At 37.4% G+C, this 14212-nt stretch overlaps 1 protein-coding gene across 2 annotated transcripts in view; it reads left to right on the forward strand.

Annotated features, from left to right (window-relative positions):
* The window catches only part of PARD3B (par-3 family cell polarity regulator beta), a 1075922-nt gene that overhangs the window by 146455 nt on the left and 915255 nt on the right, over positions 1-14212 (forward strand). For both annotated transcript variants that reach the window (XM_066346722.1, XM_066346721.1), the window contains exon 2: positions 10502-10603. In XM_066346722.1, coding sequence (XP_066202819.1) covers positions 10502-10603 — 102 coding nt within the window. The remainder of the gene's footprint in view (positions 1-10501; positions 10604-14212) is intronic.

The following is a 14212-nucleotide window of genomic DNA, read 5'->3' on the forward strand; positions in this document are numbered from 1 at the left end:
TTTAGCTTGTATGAGCAATGATGTGTATCCCCGTGGAAGCATGCAATTACTCTGCTACACCTGTGTAGTCTCAGCTCACATGTGCTTATGGTGGTGTGCGTGTCTGGCCAGAGTATGAGTCTAAGTGTCTCAGATCAGCAGTTTCCACAAACTATGGTCTCCAACATGATCCAGATATTTTATCTGGTACTAACTCAAAAAAACAGTAATAAGCTGCAGTCCTGGATGGAAAAACAGGTCGTGTTGTACGTACTGGAAGGGGACACGTTTCCAGTATTGTGTCTCCCTCAGAGATTTCCAGGGATAATTTTAAGAATAAGAAATTTTGGCTTTACCAAATAACATTAAGAGCTCAGTACCCTATACACTGTGGTTCTTCAGTGTTTGAAATAGTAGAATTTTTCCCCTTTGTGTTCTCCAATTTAAACAAACCTAAATTATGTCTTTTGATGAATGAGCTGACCTACTCCTATCTCCCATGTGGGTGCTCTCCAGTTTGTTAATAATCATCTGTTAAATTTTGAAAAAATACTCTAGATGTGGTATGACTACTTTAGCATCAAATGAGATTATCACTTGCTCTGTTCTGGACACAGTACTTGTATTATCATAGCCTAAGGTGGTAGTAACATTTTTAGCAGAATTGTTACACTGTTGATTCATTTAAGCCTGTGTTCCACTTAGCCTCTGCTGTGGTGGGTCTTAAGAGGTCTTCAATAACTGGTGGTCAGTGAGCTAAATGTTCCGTCAGTAGGATATCTGGCCTCCTCAGTTTTGAGACTTCTACATTCCCTTTTAGCATTAAGATTTGTTCTCATGCTTCTAAGGAAATTTGTTCTAAATAGCTTTTTAGTGTTCTTTATTCTTTTATCTGTAGAGATGCTATGCGTGAAGGGAACTATTAGATATTACAGTGTGAAAAAAGAAATCACATTTTTTTTTCATTTTTCTGAAGCTGGAAACAGGGAGAGACAGTCAGACAGACTCCCGCATGCGCCCGACCAGGATCCACCCGGCACCCACCAGGGGCGACGCTCTGCCCACCAGGGGGCGATGTTCTGCCCATCCTGGGCGTCGCCATGTTGCTACCAGAGCCACTCTAGCGCCTGAGGCAGAGGGCACAGAGCCATCCCCAGCGCCCGGGCCATCTTTGCTCCAATGGAGCCTTGGCTGCGGGAGGGGAAGAGAGAGACAGAGAGGAAAGCGCGGCGGAGGGGTGGAGAAGCAAATGGGCGCTTCTCCTGTGTGCCCTGGCCGGGAATCGAACCCGGGTCCTCCGCACGCTAGGCCGACGCTCTACCGCTGATCCATGAAATCACATTTTTTTGAAGCAAAAGTTCTCCTTATTTTTGTGTAAGCATTTAAAAAGTATATCACACTCACAGAAGAGTATTCAAATGAGTGTAGCCAGCACACGCTTCAAGAGATAGGACGTGACTCCAGAAGCTTTTGTGCGCTGCTTGACTCACTGCCCATCCGCTCTCCCGGGGCACCCAGTCTCCTGACTTCTAACGTTGTGAGTTGATTGTTTATGAGCTGATTTGCATGGAATCATATACAATATGTACTTTTTTTTTCTTCGGTATTTGGCTCTTTTTGATTGTTATGCTGTGATATTCACCCACATTATTGCATAAAGGTATAGTTTGTTCTTTCTTATTGACGTTTAATATTCCATTGATGACATTTAGGCTATTTGCAGATATTTAAGTATAAGGGGTAATACTGCTATGAATATTTTTAGTATGTCTTTTGGTAATTGAATATACTTGTTTCAGTTGGATATATGCCTGGGAGTGGAATTGCAGAGCTACGTGGGAGGTTTCTGTTCAGATACTACCAGTTTTCCAAAATTAATGTATGAATTTACGCCCCCGCCATCAAGGTCTGAGAATTCTGGTTGCCCTGCATGCTCACAGTCCTAACTCTACCCTTAATTAATTCGGGCAAATCAACATCTTCACAGTACTGAACTGCAATTTTCACAAAACAAATTTCAATCTTCATGAATTTTTTCAATGTTGTATAAATTTTAATATAGAAGTTTTGCACATGTTGTTATACTTGTTCCTAAATATTTGATTTTTCAGTTCTAACATGAATACTATTTTAAAAAAGTTATATTTCTATTTGTTACTGGCTTACCTTGTTTACTAAGATACTTTTTATTGTGAATTGGTAGTGAACATTCTCAAGTACTTGTTTTCATCTATTGTGATGGTCAGCTAGTTCATGTACCTGTTAACCCCCTGTTAATTTGTTCAATACTCTTGGTTGACTTTTGAATTTTAAACTGCTCCTGCATTACTGGAATAAATTCCACTTGGTTATGATGTTTTATCCTTTATATACATATTACTGAATTAGATTTATAATTTTTTTAAAGATTTTGCATCATATACAAATTTTTGTAATTTTTGGAAGTTTTCTTGGAATGTTCTTGTATGGTGTTGCTATCTATGTTATGCTGTGCTAATTAGAAGAGATGGGAAATTTTTTCTCTTTTTCTAATTTCTAGAAGTATTTGTATAAGATTAACACTATTTCTTCTTTAAACATTAGGAAGATTTTAACTATGAAGTAATCTGAGCCTGGCATTTTCTTTTTACTTTATTTTTTTATTTTTCTATTGATTCATTGGAGTGACATTGGTTAATAAAATTATATAGGATTCAGGTGGACAATTCTATAACACATCAACTGTATATATAGTCAGTCTGCTTCCATCACCATTGATTCTTCCCTGTACCCTCTTCTTCCTCCCCACCCCCTTCCCCTCTGGTAATCACCATACCTTTGTCTGTGTCCAGGAGGCTTTTTTGTTTTGTTTTCTTTTTGCTTAATCCCTTCACCTTTTTCGCCTAGCCCTGCAATCCCTTCCCCTCTGATAGCTGTAAGTCTGTTCTCTATGAATCTATTTTCATTTCATTTGTTAGTTTATTTTGTTCATTAAATTCCACATAGGAGTCAAATCATGTGGTACTTGTCTTTCTCTGACTGGTTGATTTCACTTAGCATAATGATCTCTAGGTCTGTCCATGTGGTCGCAAAGGGTAAGATCTCTTTCTCTTTTACAACCGAGTAGTAGTCCATTGGAGCCTGATATTTTTTATGGGAAAAAATTTTAAATGATAGATTCAATTTTTAAATTAAGTTAATTTTTTTTTTTAAGTGAGAGGAGGGCAGATAGAGAGACAGACTCCTGCATGTGCCCAACTGGGATCCACCCATCAACCTCTGTCTGGGGTGGATGCTTGAATCAACAGAGCTATCCTCAGCACCCGGGTCTGATGCTCAAACCAGTTGAGCCCACTGATTATGAGAGGGGAAAAGAGAGAGAAGGGGGAGAGAGAGGGGAAGAAAGCAGATGGATGCCTCTCATTTGTGCTCTGACCGGGGATCTAACCCGGACATCCACACACTGGGCCGATGCTCTATCCACTGAGCCAACCAGCCAAGGCCTAGATTAAATTTATGTAATTGTTGTTTTTGTATGATTATGGTTTCCATTTTTAGTCAGTTTTGATAAGTTGTAATTTTCAAAGAATTTATTTTCTATAAATTGTCAATGTCATAGCTCTGAAGTCTTTACAATATCCTCCTCTTAATAGCTGTGAGATCTGTGATGTTATTGCTTGTTTTCTTTCTTGATGCTAAAAACTTATTTATATTTTCTGGATAGATACTACTATGTATTTATCAATATTTATCAATTTCATCAAGCCTTTCATAAAACCAATTTTGATTTATTTGTTTTGTATTTATTTCATTCACTTTTGCTCTATATTTTCTTTTGTCTGCATTTGACTATTCTTTTTCTAGCTTCTTGATTTTAGTTCTCCTTTTTTGCTAATATATGCATTGAAGGCTATAAGTGTCCCATTAAACACTGCTTTAGCTGCATTCCATAATTTTTTGTTATTATTTTTAAGTTAAAAGCTATTTTGTAATTTTCTATATTTTTTACCTATGCATTATTCAGAGCTGTTAGCCTAATTTACGAACAGCCAAACATTTTCTACCTACCTTTCTGCAGTTGATTCCACTGTGAGAAGATAGCATATGCAGAATGATTCTAGTCTTCTGAAATTTGGTGTATATTCCATGTGTACTTGTAAAGAATGCATTTTCTAATGCTTTAGGTCATAGTGTTTTGGGTGTATGTACACAACAAATAATTTAGATCACTTTGTTAATTGTGTTGTTTGTACAATTTATATCTTTCTGACATTTTTTTCCTTCCTTCCTTCCTCCCTCCCTCTCTCCCTCCCTCCCCCCTCCCCTCCCCTCCTTCCTTCTCTCCCTCCCTTCCTTCTGAACAAAAGGGCAGATAGAGAGATAGACTCCCACATGCACCCCAACTAGGCAACCCCTGTCTGGGGCCAATGCTTGAGTCAACTGAGCTATCCTCAGTGCCTGGGGCCGATGCTCAAACCAATCAAGCCACTGGCTGAGAGGAGGAAAGAGGAAGAAGGAGGAAAGGGAGAGGAAGAGAGGAGCAGGTGGATGCCTCTCACGTGGGCCGTGACTGGAGATGAGCCCTGGTGTCCGTGTGCTGGGCCAATGCTCTATCTACTTGCCAATCATCCAGGGCCCATTTTTGTTTTCTATTTTTTAATCAAAAGTCTCATACTATGATTATGGATTTTACAAAATGTCTTCATTTGACAGTTACTGTATATTGAAATTATACTAATGAGTACATATAGAGTTTGAATTAAAAAATTTTTTTTTCCCTGTCAGATCCTTTTATCATCATGCAATATCCCTCCTTATCTTTAAAATGTTTCTTCAAGTCTCCTTCACCTGATGTTAGTAATGGTATGTCAGGTTTCTTTTAGTCAGATTATAGATTTCTAAAGCTAGAAGTGGATTTACAGATATACCGATTCATCTTATTTTATACATAAAATGAGATTTAGAGTTCTGTTTTTGAACTCTCCAGATATTGCTTTCAACCCAGCGTAAAACCCTTGGTCCCTTCTAGTTCTCCTGAATTCTTTGGAAACATACTTGATGAAAGTGGCATCGTTTCATCTTCCTCTCCTAGTCTTTTCTCAAGTTTGCACTTGGTTGATCTATGTCAGGAAGGTAGAGGCATATTCTGAAGTTAGTTGGGGCCAGCCCAAAATAAGCTCTTTATTCATTGGTGCCTTTTCTGGCTTAATTCTTTCCTTTCGTGTGCCCGTGCTGCTCTGCTAGCCTTTGCTCGGGCACCATTCTCTGGAAGTCTTGTTTTTCCCTGCACTGTCCGTACTTGGTTATTCCTGCTCTCTGCCTGCCCCACACAGTCTCCAGGCCTGCTCTGACCACTGTGTCTTTCCTGAGTGCATTCCGAGGCCTCTGGTTCTCTGTTGGTCTTAGGTAGAGGGGAGGATAACTGCAGGGGATTATGACAGAAGTAGTTAAAATGGGCATGCATGTAAAACTTCATAATTTTTTGTCCAGCGTCTAATGCCCAAGCTTCCTCTTTGCCCTTAGCAGGAAGACCATTTTTCACAGCTCACCACATCTTTAATAATTTCATGATGATGAGGAATTGCATTTGGAACTTTTCCTCATTTGTGAAATACTGGGCACACTTATGCAAAGCCTTTATAGTTTTTTATTATTGCCTTCTTGTGTCCTCTACACTTTGACCTCTATGTGGTAATTGTGCTAAAGGCCATAGAGCCTTTAGGTTCTCTAGTGATGAAGCAACTGAGGCCCAGAGCAATAATGATTTGCCAGGATCCATATAGTTAAGTAGTGATAGAAATGGATTTGATACCCTGCCTTATTCTTAGATAATTGCTCTTTTTGTTAAGTTCTTTAATTTAAAAAAAAAAGTTTTATGTTTAAAAAATGCAGCGTTTCTTCACTGTTTATTAAATCTCTGACCTTGGCCAAGTTAATTTCCCTACCCTATGACTCGATAACCACTCATGAGTCTGTTTGAGGATAAATGAGTTAATCATATGAAACATGCAGTACATCTTACAGTCTCTGGCCTCTAATAAGTACTAAAACAAATGATCTGCTCTTAGGATGATTATGATGATGAAGATAATGATGAAAATGGTGAAATCTTATTTTCTGGATATATTGCACCGAATTCACAGAGTTAAATTCTATAAGGAACTTTTTAATTTTCCACTAACTTCCATTTTACACTTATTCTTGTTTTCTAGTGGCTAAGATTATTCTTGTGAAAATACAAAGCCACAAAAATCAGGTTGCATTATTGATCACTGTAATTCCCACCACTGATAAACACAGCTCTTCTCTAGACATTGTTTTTTTTTCTTTGCAGAAATTTCTTCCCTTTTGAACCTTGCCACCAATGCAGGGTAGTTTTTCTCTACTTAAATCAGAGGCCATTTTGTTTAGAAACCTCCACATTGTCCCTCTTTTGATTACTGACATAATCTCAGTGCTCGGTAGTCATAGCATTATGGTGGCTGGCTTGCCATTCTCCTCCTCTAGGTATTAAATATAGAAACTTGTTTTTCTTCAAAACTTTGGCTTATATAAATTTTCTAAGGGATGGGGCAAATTTCAGTCATCTATCTACAGTGAAGAATATTTGTTGCTATTAATATCTGAGACTATTTGAAATAATATTTACGTTGAGCATTAAAAATACCTTGTAATTGTCTTCTTCCCGTAATGCATATGCTTTAGTTTCCTGTTCACCCTTGTAGACTATTTTAAAATCCCAGTAGGGTTTAGGTTAATGGTTCATTATTTAAAAACCAGAAACAATATTATCAGAACTAGAAGAAACATAATGTTTATTATGTGATTTTTCAATACTTTAATGACTCTAGGAGTGCAAGTAATACGATTTATTGCATAGCACATATACCAGAGACATTTTCGAAATAATTTGAAAGTTATATGTATTAGGTATTTTTGCAATATAAAGGTAGATTAAATGTCACGATCATGGAAGATATAGTAAATTTTTCCCAGTGATTAATTGTGTGAAGGTTGACATGTATGTGAACATCTTTTCATGTTTGATCAGTTTTATTCCTGATGGTAATAAAAGCAAGTAAAGGAAATGCATAATGTTTACTGCAAGGTAATGTTTGAAATTTTTGCATGCATAAAGGAGTCAGGATGAATTTATGGTCTTATGATGGCTTTTGGCAGCTAATACTATATGTATATTCTTAAAATGATCTATAGCACTGGGCCAAAATACCATGGGGACAAAAATCACAGTTGGTTTATACTATGTTTGTTGATTTACCTTTCTTGGATATGTGAAATATTAACTGAGAGAACATTCCTATAGCTCATCTGTTTTTGTTCAGGATTGGGTGTGTACTACTTCCCGTTAGCCTACCCTTTCCTTTCTTGGGGTGTATAAAATGCAGTGTCAGTGTGGAAATGTGAAGAATTAAAATTGCAAACAGTCTTTTTATATTCTGGTGCCGTGTATATCATTTAAATTTTGGGGGGGAGGGGTGCTGAACATGATTCCAAAATATATCAAATAACTTTTTTTCCCTTGATTTAATTCTATAAAACTTTTAAGTATTGCACTCTTTTGAATCAAAATTAGAGAAAAAAATGTCTTAGTATCAACTTCTGTGCCTCATTTTCCAGAACATCTCATAACCCACAAGTGTCTGAACAAGGAACGCTATATGACGTAGCAAACCCATCTTGCTGCTGCTTTTCTGTTGCTCCCTTTACAACTGATCAGATCCTATCTCTTGCTATTTCTCGAGTTTCCCTCTTTTAACTTTAATATTCTTCCTTTTTTGGGCCCTGGCTAGTTGGCTCAGCGGTAGAGCATCGGCCCGGTGTATGGAAGTCCCAGGTTCAATTCCCAGTCAGGGCACACAGGAGAAGCAACCATCTCTTCCACCCCTTCCTCTCCACCATCTCTCTCTCTTTCTCTCTTCCCCTCCAGCAGCCATGGCTTGATTTAAGCAAGTTGACCCTGGGCACTGAGGATGGCACCATGGCCTTGCCTCAGGTACTAAAATAGCTCAGTTGCTGAACAACGGAACAGTGACCCCAGATGGGCAAAGCATCACCCCATGGGGGCCTTGCCAGGTGGATGCCAGTCCGGGTACATGCAGGAGTCTGTCTCTCTGCCTCCCTGCCTCTCCCTTAATAGTTAAAATATTTTTTATTGAAGTTATTGGGATAACACTGGTTAACAAAATTATACAGGTTTCAGATGTACAATTCTGCTGTACACTATGTGGCATGCTCACCACACCCAAGTCAAGCCTCTGTTCGTCACCATTTATCCCTTCATACCCTCCTCCCGGCAATCACCACATTCGTGTTTGTGTCCATGAATTTTTCTCTATGACTTTTTCTATTTTAAATCAGTCTTTGGTTTTCTTCTCTCTGTTTTTACTTCTAGGCAGGAGGAGAGGTATACTTTAACTTGTACTGCAGGCATTAGGGGTAGTTGTTTTACTTCCACCTTAGTTTATGAAATCTTCTACAAACTGAACACAAGAAAAAAAGGAGACAACTTTAGAGATGTCAGCTTTTAAGTAATTGAATATAGAAAAGCAAACTCGTTAGAATACATCGTCTTTTATAAACATGCTTAAAGTCAACAGATTTTATCTGCAGCACTATAATATATCAAAAAAAACAAACTCAATAGGAGTTAACAGAAATTAATTAAGTTGAACTCCTTTTGTAAGAAGGCTCGTTTTTACAAGGAACATGTAATACAGTGTACTCTATAGATTTTAGCCAGAAGTCCTGGGTAAATTTGAGAATATGTTGCCCATGGCATGGCTGTAGCAAAAAGATTCAATTCCTGAAGATTACTGGGGGCGTTCTTTTTTGCTGTCTTTTCAGTATAGTCTAGTGGCCATTACACAGTGTATTGTCTACCCCCGTATTCTATTTGGAATCTAGTCTATTGTTCTTAGCTCACCTCTTATAGCACAATCACCTTGAGTTGGCACAGATCTCTGATTAAAGACTGATTCATGGGTGTCTCAGGACTTTCTTACCTGGTTGTACAATCACTACTCACATCCTTATGATCACTATCTGGGCAATAAAATAAGTACAAGATCCTAATAAATCATTAGTGTTTTCACTTATAAATCTTGTATTAGAAGCAAAAGGAATTCCTTTTATTTTGCTTGGAAAAGCTCTTTAGATACTCTACAGAAGACTTAATTTTGAAATGTCAAAAACCTAGTTAAGAAGAATTCCCTTGAATTTTTAAAGCCCACTACTTTATCAAGTCAGATTACTGAAAAGCTATGTACTTGGGCTACATTTCAGCAGCTTTTGAATAATTCCTTTAAAAGAATTATTGTTTAATGGTATGGCCTGGACTTATTATTTAATAGTATGGGGCAGTTAGAGAGGAGGCTATATGACAACTGTTTCCATTAGTTTTTGTAGAATTACACTTGAATTCTGTGGATTATGTTAGTTCTTACTACTTTATAAAAATTCATGTAGTAAAGGTTTAGAGCCTTATCCTAAAAGAATTTCCACTTCTCACAAACTTGTATCCCTTTATTGGAAACCGAGTGATTTATAGCTCAAAAGTTTCCCAGTTTCAGAGGCTTTCCAAGAATCATAGAACCAAATTGATTAGAGCTTAGCTACTCTGGTGAAAACTTTACTAATTTTTTTTTTCAGCCATTGGTTCATGTTCTTGTTTGTTTATTACAATGGTTCACTTACATATCTTTACTAGAAGTAGGCAGTGTATAAGTAACTGAATAAACTGCATTATTTAATTCTAAGCTGTTGTATCAGTGATTATTGAGCCATATATCAAATTGAGAATACAATTCTTTTCCGTAAGCCTTATACTCCTAAACATTTTAAAGAAAAACAATACTTGGAAATCTCTTAAATCAGTACCCCATTTGAGCGAACCCCCCATTTATCTCTGACACAGTTTAACTTGCTGTTATGCTATAGCAAATGGAAACAAATGCTGGAGGCCTTGCTCCAAACATCACCACAAATCTTCCAGTTGAGGACACGCACAGAGCATGGTGCTCTCAACAGGCAATGGGGTCGATGGTCAACCAGCTCCATTCGTATATTCCCCAGTGATAGCAGTGGCCACCACAGATTTCTGCCTTTTGAATTCCACCCCCCCCCCCCCCGGCATCTTTGGGATCTCAATTGGAAGTTCCAATCCTCAGTTTCAGAAAATACCCCGAAGATCTTTCTAATCTTGATTTTCTTACGATCGCCTAAATTGTAGGTTATAAAAATTCCTTGTGTATGCTTTTCAAATAACTGATTAATTTACTTCTGCATTGTAATTTACCTTCCAGGAATATTGATGAAATATGTATGCTTTGATTTACTGATTTGTGTTAAGCAGGATAAAAATGACCAAATATTTATCCAAGTAAAGAGATAACTTTTGACTTTGGTGTTTAAAATTTTTGTTATTGCTAGAGCATATTTTTAATGAACCAGTTTATTGCTTTTAAAATTAATTTTTTTTTTTGAAACGTTTAAGTCATGAAACTTGTCAATGGTTCTTCTACAGGATCCTGGCTACTGGGTGAAGATTCACCACTTGGAATACACAGATGGAGGAATCCTGGATCCAGATGATATCCTGGCAGATGTCGTGGAAGACAAAGACAAGGTGGCTGACTCTAAAAATGTTTCTCCGTGTTTGTCTCTGTAGACCTGTGTGTTTTCCAGAGACTGAGATCCTTACCGAACTCGTGTGTCAGTTATTATTAAAAGATACCATCTGTTCAGGTTTCACCTGGACAGCCCATAAATCAAAGTTCTCCATCAGAGTTTGGAAAAAATTGGTCAAGGTTTGGGAATATGTTCATGGGAGCCTAATTAGCAGATACTTCATTCCTGAGAGTTCCTGATACTTCTCAGTAAATTAGTGTCAGGCTCTGCGGCTGCTGGAGTTCTCACTGTCATTGTTGTCTCTAGAGTTTGTTCTTGGTTCTTGCTAAATATTCAGTTCAATGCCTGAGATTTGAACATATTTCAAGGTAGAGAATACAACGAGGAGGAATGTCTTATAAAGAACTATGGTGAGGATTTTTCTTCAAGTAGTTGCACACAACTGTCTTTTGTCATAGTTCTTTTCTGTTCCAAAGTAAAGCACTAAATTGAATCTTCCAGAAAAGTTTGAACATGTTTTGCCACCTACTTGGGAGTAATCCCATTGTGAATAACTTGTTTAGATGGGAACTTTCTTCCATCACTTAACTAAAAAAGGTATATATTAAACTATTCGGTTGTAATAGAATGGGTTATTGATGTGGAGACATTGTTACTGTTACTGTGTGGGGCTTCTTTTATCCATGGTCAGTGTGTCCTTCAGGACTGAACTGCAGCTCTCCCTGAGAGATCCTTTCCTCAGAGCTTCTTCTGCTGTGCATCCTTAGTGCTGTGTGCACTCGGCCCATTTATGTCTGTAAACATGTTTCTCTGTGTTGATTTTTGCAACCTCGGGGGGAGGCGTGCTTACGTTCATGTGTGCATGTGTGCATGCGTGTGCGTGCGTGTGCGTGTGTGTGCGTGTGTGTGTGTGTTTTAACAAACTGGACTGGAATGTAAATAATTGATTTATTGAACTTAGGTAGAAATTACATTTTTTTCCCCCATAAGACCTTTTTGAACTTTTCGAATTTAGTCTTTATGGACATTCTGCCCACGTAATTTTCCTGTTTTCCATTGGTACTTAATCGTGGATTGCCTTGCATTGTAATTAGCCACTTTATAAGGGGCTGTAGCTCTCTAAATAGATTGTAAGCTCCTAGAGGACATGAACCATGAGATTTCTATTCTTTGGTAATCTTGTATTAATAATAACTGGCACAATAGCTTACAAAACATGATTCTCAAAGAACACTTACTAAACTAATGAGTGGAAAAGAGGCTTTACTCTGTACAGTTGACTCCTGCTGTACATGATTTTGATGCCGACTTCTTTGTTGTTGGGGCTCACAGTGAATAATGCTGTATTATTTATGTTCATAACTTTAAAGAAGGACTTTTACTTCTGTATTTCACTGATGCACTTTTTGCTGCTTCTCTAAAGCCGTCTTCTTCCTTTGAAATATTCTGGGCATTTAGGTTGTAATGAAGAAGGTTTTCTTGTCCCCAATTTCACTGATGTCCAGTTTATTAAAATGAAAAGCAGAAAAGTGGCAAGTTTTAGAAGAGCCAGAAGAAAATGTCTCACCCCAGCCTCATCCAAGACCTCATTACAGGAAGTATGTCTCTATGAACAGTGCCCAAGGAAATCATTTGTTTTATAGAGCTCTTCTTTATTATGAATTCTTTTTAATTATCTTGGCAGTGTGCTTTTCAACCTTAATCCATTTACTAGACCCAGAAACAGTATTATTATATATAAGCTCTGTTTTCAAGGGACTTCACCATCACTACTAAATAAGGTGAAAAGTGAGATAATCAGATAAAATCCTAGCAAAGTGTTAGTGATATTTGGGGTCAGACTTAACCATTCCCATAATATACTTCTCTCTTCTACATGAAGTCTAACTTGTATTGTTCTGCAAAGTTGATGGGAATTTACACTTTTGATATTGCCAGAATATATTCTATGCCTATTTCTTTCTTTGTAAAAATAATGTAAGTGAAAAAGAGAACATCACTGATTTTTTTTTCCCCTGACCTCTCCTGTGAAGTCATAAGATTTTTTCATAGTCCATAGTGTGGGAAGAACATTCTGCCATATGACCTTACATTATTTTTTGTCATTTTAGATTAAGAAGTAATTATAAATGATGCTTCAGGATGTTTAATAGCATATGAAATTTACCCAAGATCCTTTGAGACATTGAGCTTAGATAAAATTACAACTCACCTATTTTCAAAGTGACTATCTAATAATCTCTTGCATCTAGAATATAGATGGAAAACATGCCCAAAGAGCCATGAATGGATGTATGTTTTCCTTGTGCCAAATTCCACATCCCTCAACTCCTAGGAAAGACTCACTACAGGTGAGAAATTTTAATTAGGAAACTTTGATAGCTTAGCTGGAAAGGATGAAGCCGGAAAAACAGAACGTTAGAATTAAGGCAGTATAGTCTGAGGCTATTTGTTTAGTTTATGGAAAAGCCATACAGTATACTTCTGTAACGACTAAAATTACAGGTTAAATGCTATTCTACTTAAAATCAGACAAGAAGCTAATATAGTTTTGTCAGTTTTCTAAAGAAAAGAAAATGACTTTCTAAACTCTTGGCACCAGAAGTTGTCTTTGGTCTTACCTCTTTCTTTGGCCAACACAGTGTGTGGTACATAGTGTCTCTCTGGGAGGTTTTTCTTTCCTTCTTCTTTTTCTCTTTCCCATTCGAGCCTCTTCACAGGAGAAGGGAAATCAAGTTTTTATGATAATGCAGTATTTCATCTTATATTTTGTCAGAATATTACTGGAGCAGCTTTGGAATTCTGCGTCTTATAAATAATAGTTGTATAAGATTTGTGCTGAAACTTATTAATTATCTAGTTGTGGCAGTCATTCTCAGAATTCTTCAGTTTTATGTATCAGTCTGATGATTCAAGTTCTTCGGAATAAAAATCTAAGAATTTACAGCTTTCCACTAATGTTTCTTCTTTGGCTGCATAAGACAAAGAAGACTTACTTCTCTTAATAACAACTACTTCATATTTTATTGAGCACTAACTGTGGCCCAGAATGCCTTTGCACATACACATTCTATTTTAGAGTAATCCTGTGGGCAGGAGCTATATATTATCCCTATTTTAAATTTCTTAGACTAGCCACCGAAATTATAAGTAACTTGCTAAAGACCGCACGATATAGTAACTGGCAGTACTGTTTTGTTCTTCTTCATCGTGCCAAGCAGTGTGTTGGGTGTTTGTATCTGTAATTTTTAATTATAAAAATTCCTCAATCATAAATAATCAACAATTTGTTTTTACACAGTTACATGATGTTAAGAAAAGGTTATACAACTATGGAGAATAATAAAATTAATTCAGAATTAGTATGTCATGCATATATAGTTAGCTTCAACTGCGTTTGTCAGCAGCCTGCATCTAATTTCAACTAAATGCCGGCCCTGGCTGGTTGGCTCAGTGGTAGAGCATTGGCTCAGCATGTGGATATCCCAGATTTGATTCCCAGTCAAGGCACACAGGAGAAGCCACTATCTGCTACACCCCTCCCCCATTCCCTTCCTCTCTCTCTCTCTCTCTTTCTCTCTCTCTCTCTCTGTCTTCCTCTGCTGCA

Source organism: Saccopteryx leptura, chromosome 7 (genome assembly GCF_036850995.1).
Source record: "Saccopteryx leptura isolate mSacLep1 chromosome 7, mSacLep1_pri_phased_curated, whole genome shotgun sequence".
NCBI classification, from domain to species: Eukaryota; Metazoa; Chordata; class Mammalia; order Chiroptera; family Emballonuridae; genus Saccopteryx; species Saccopteryx leptura.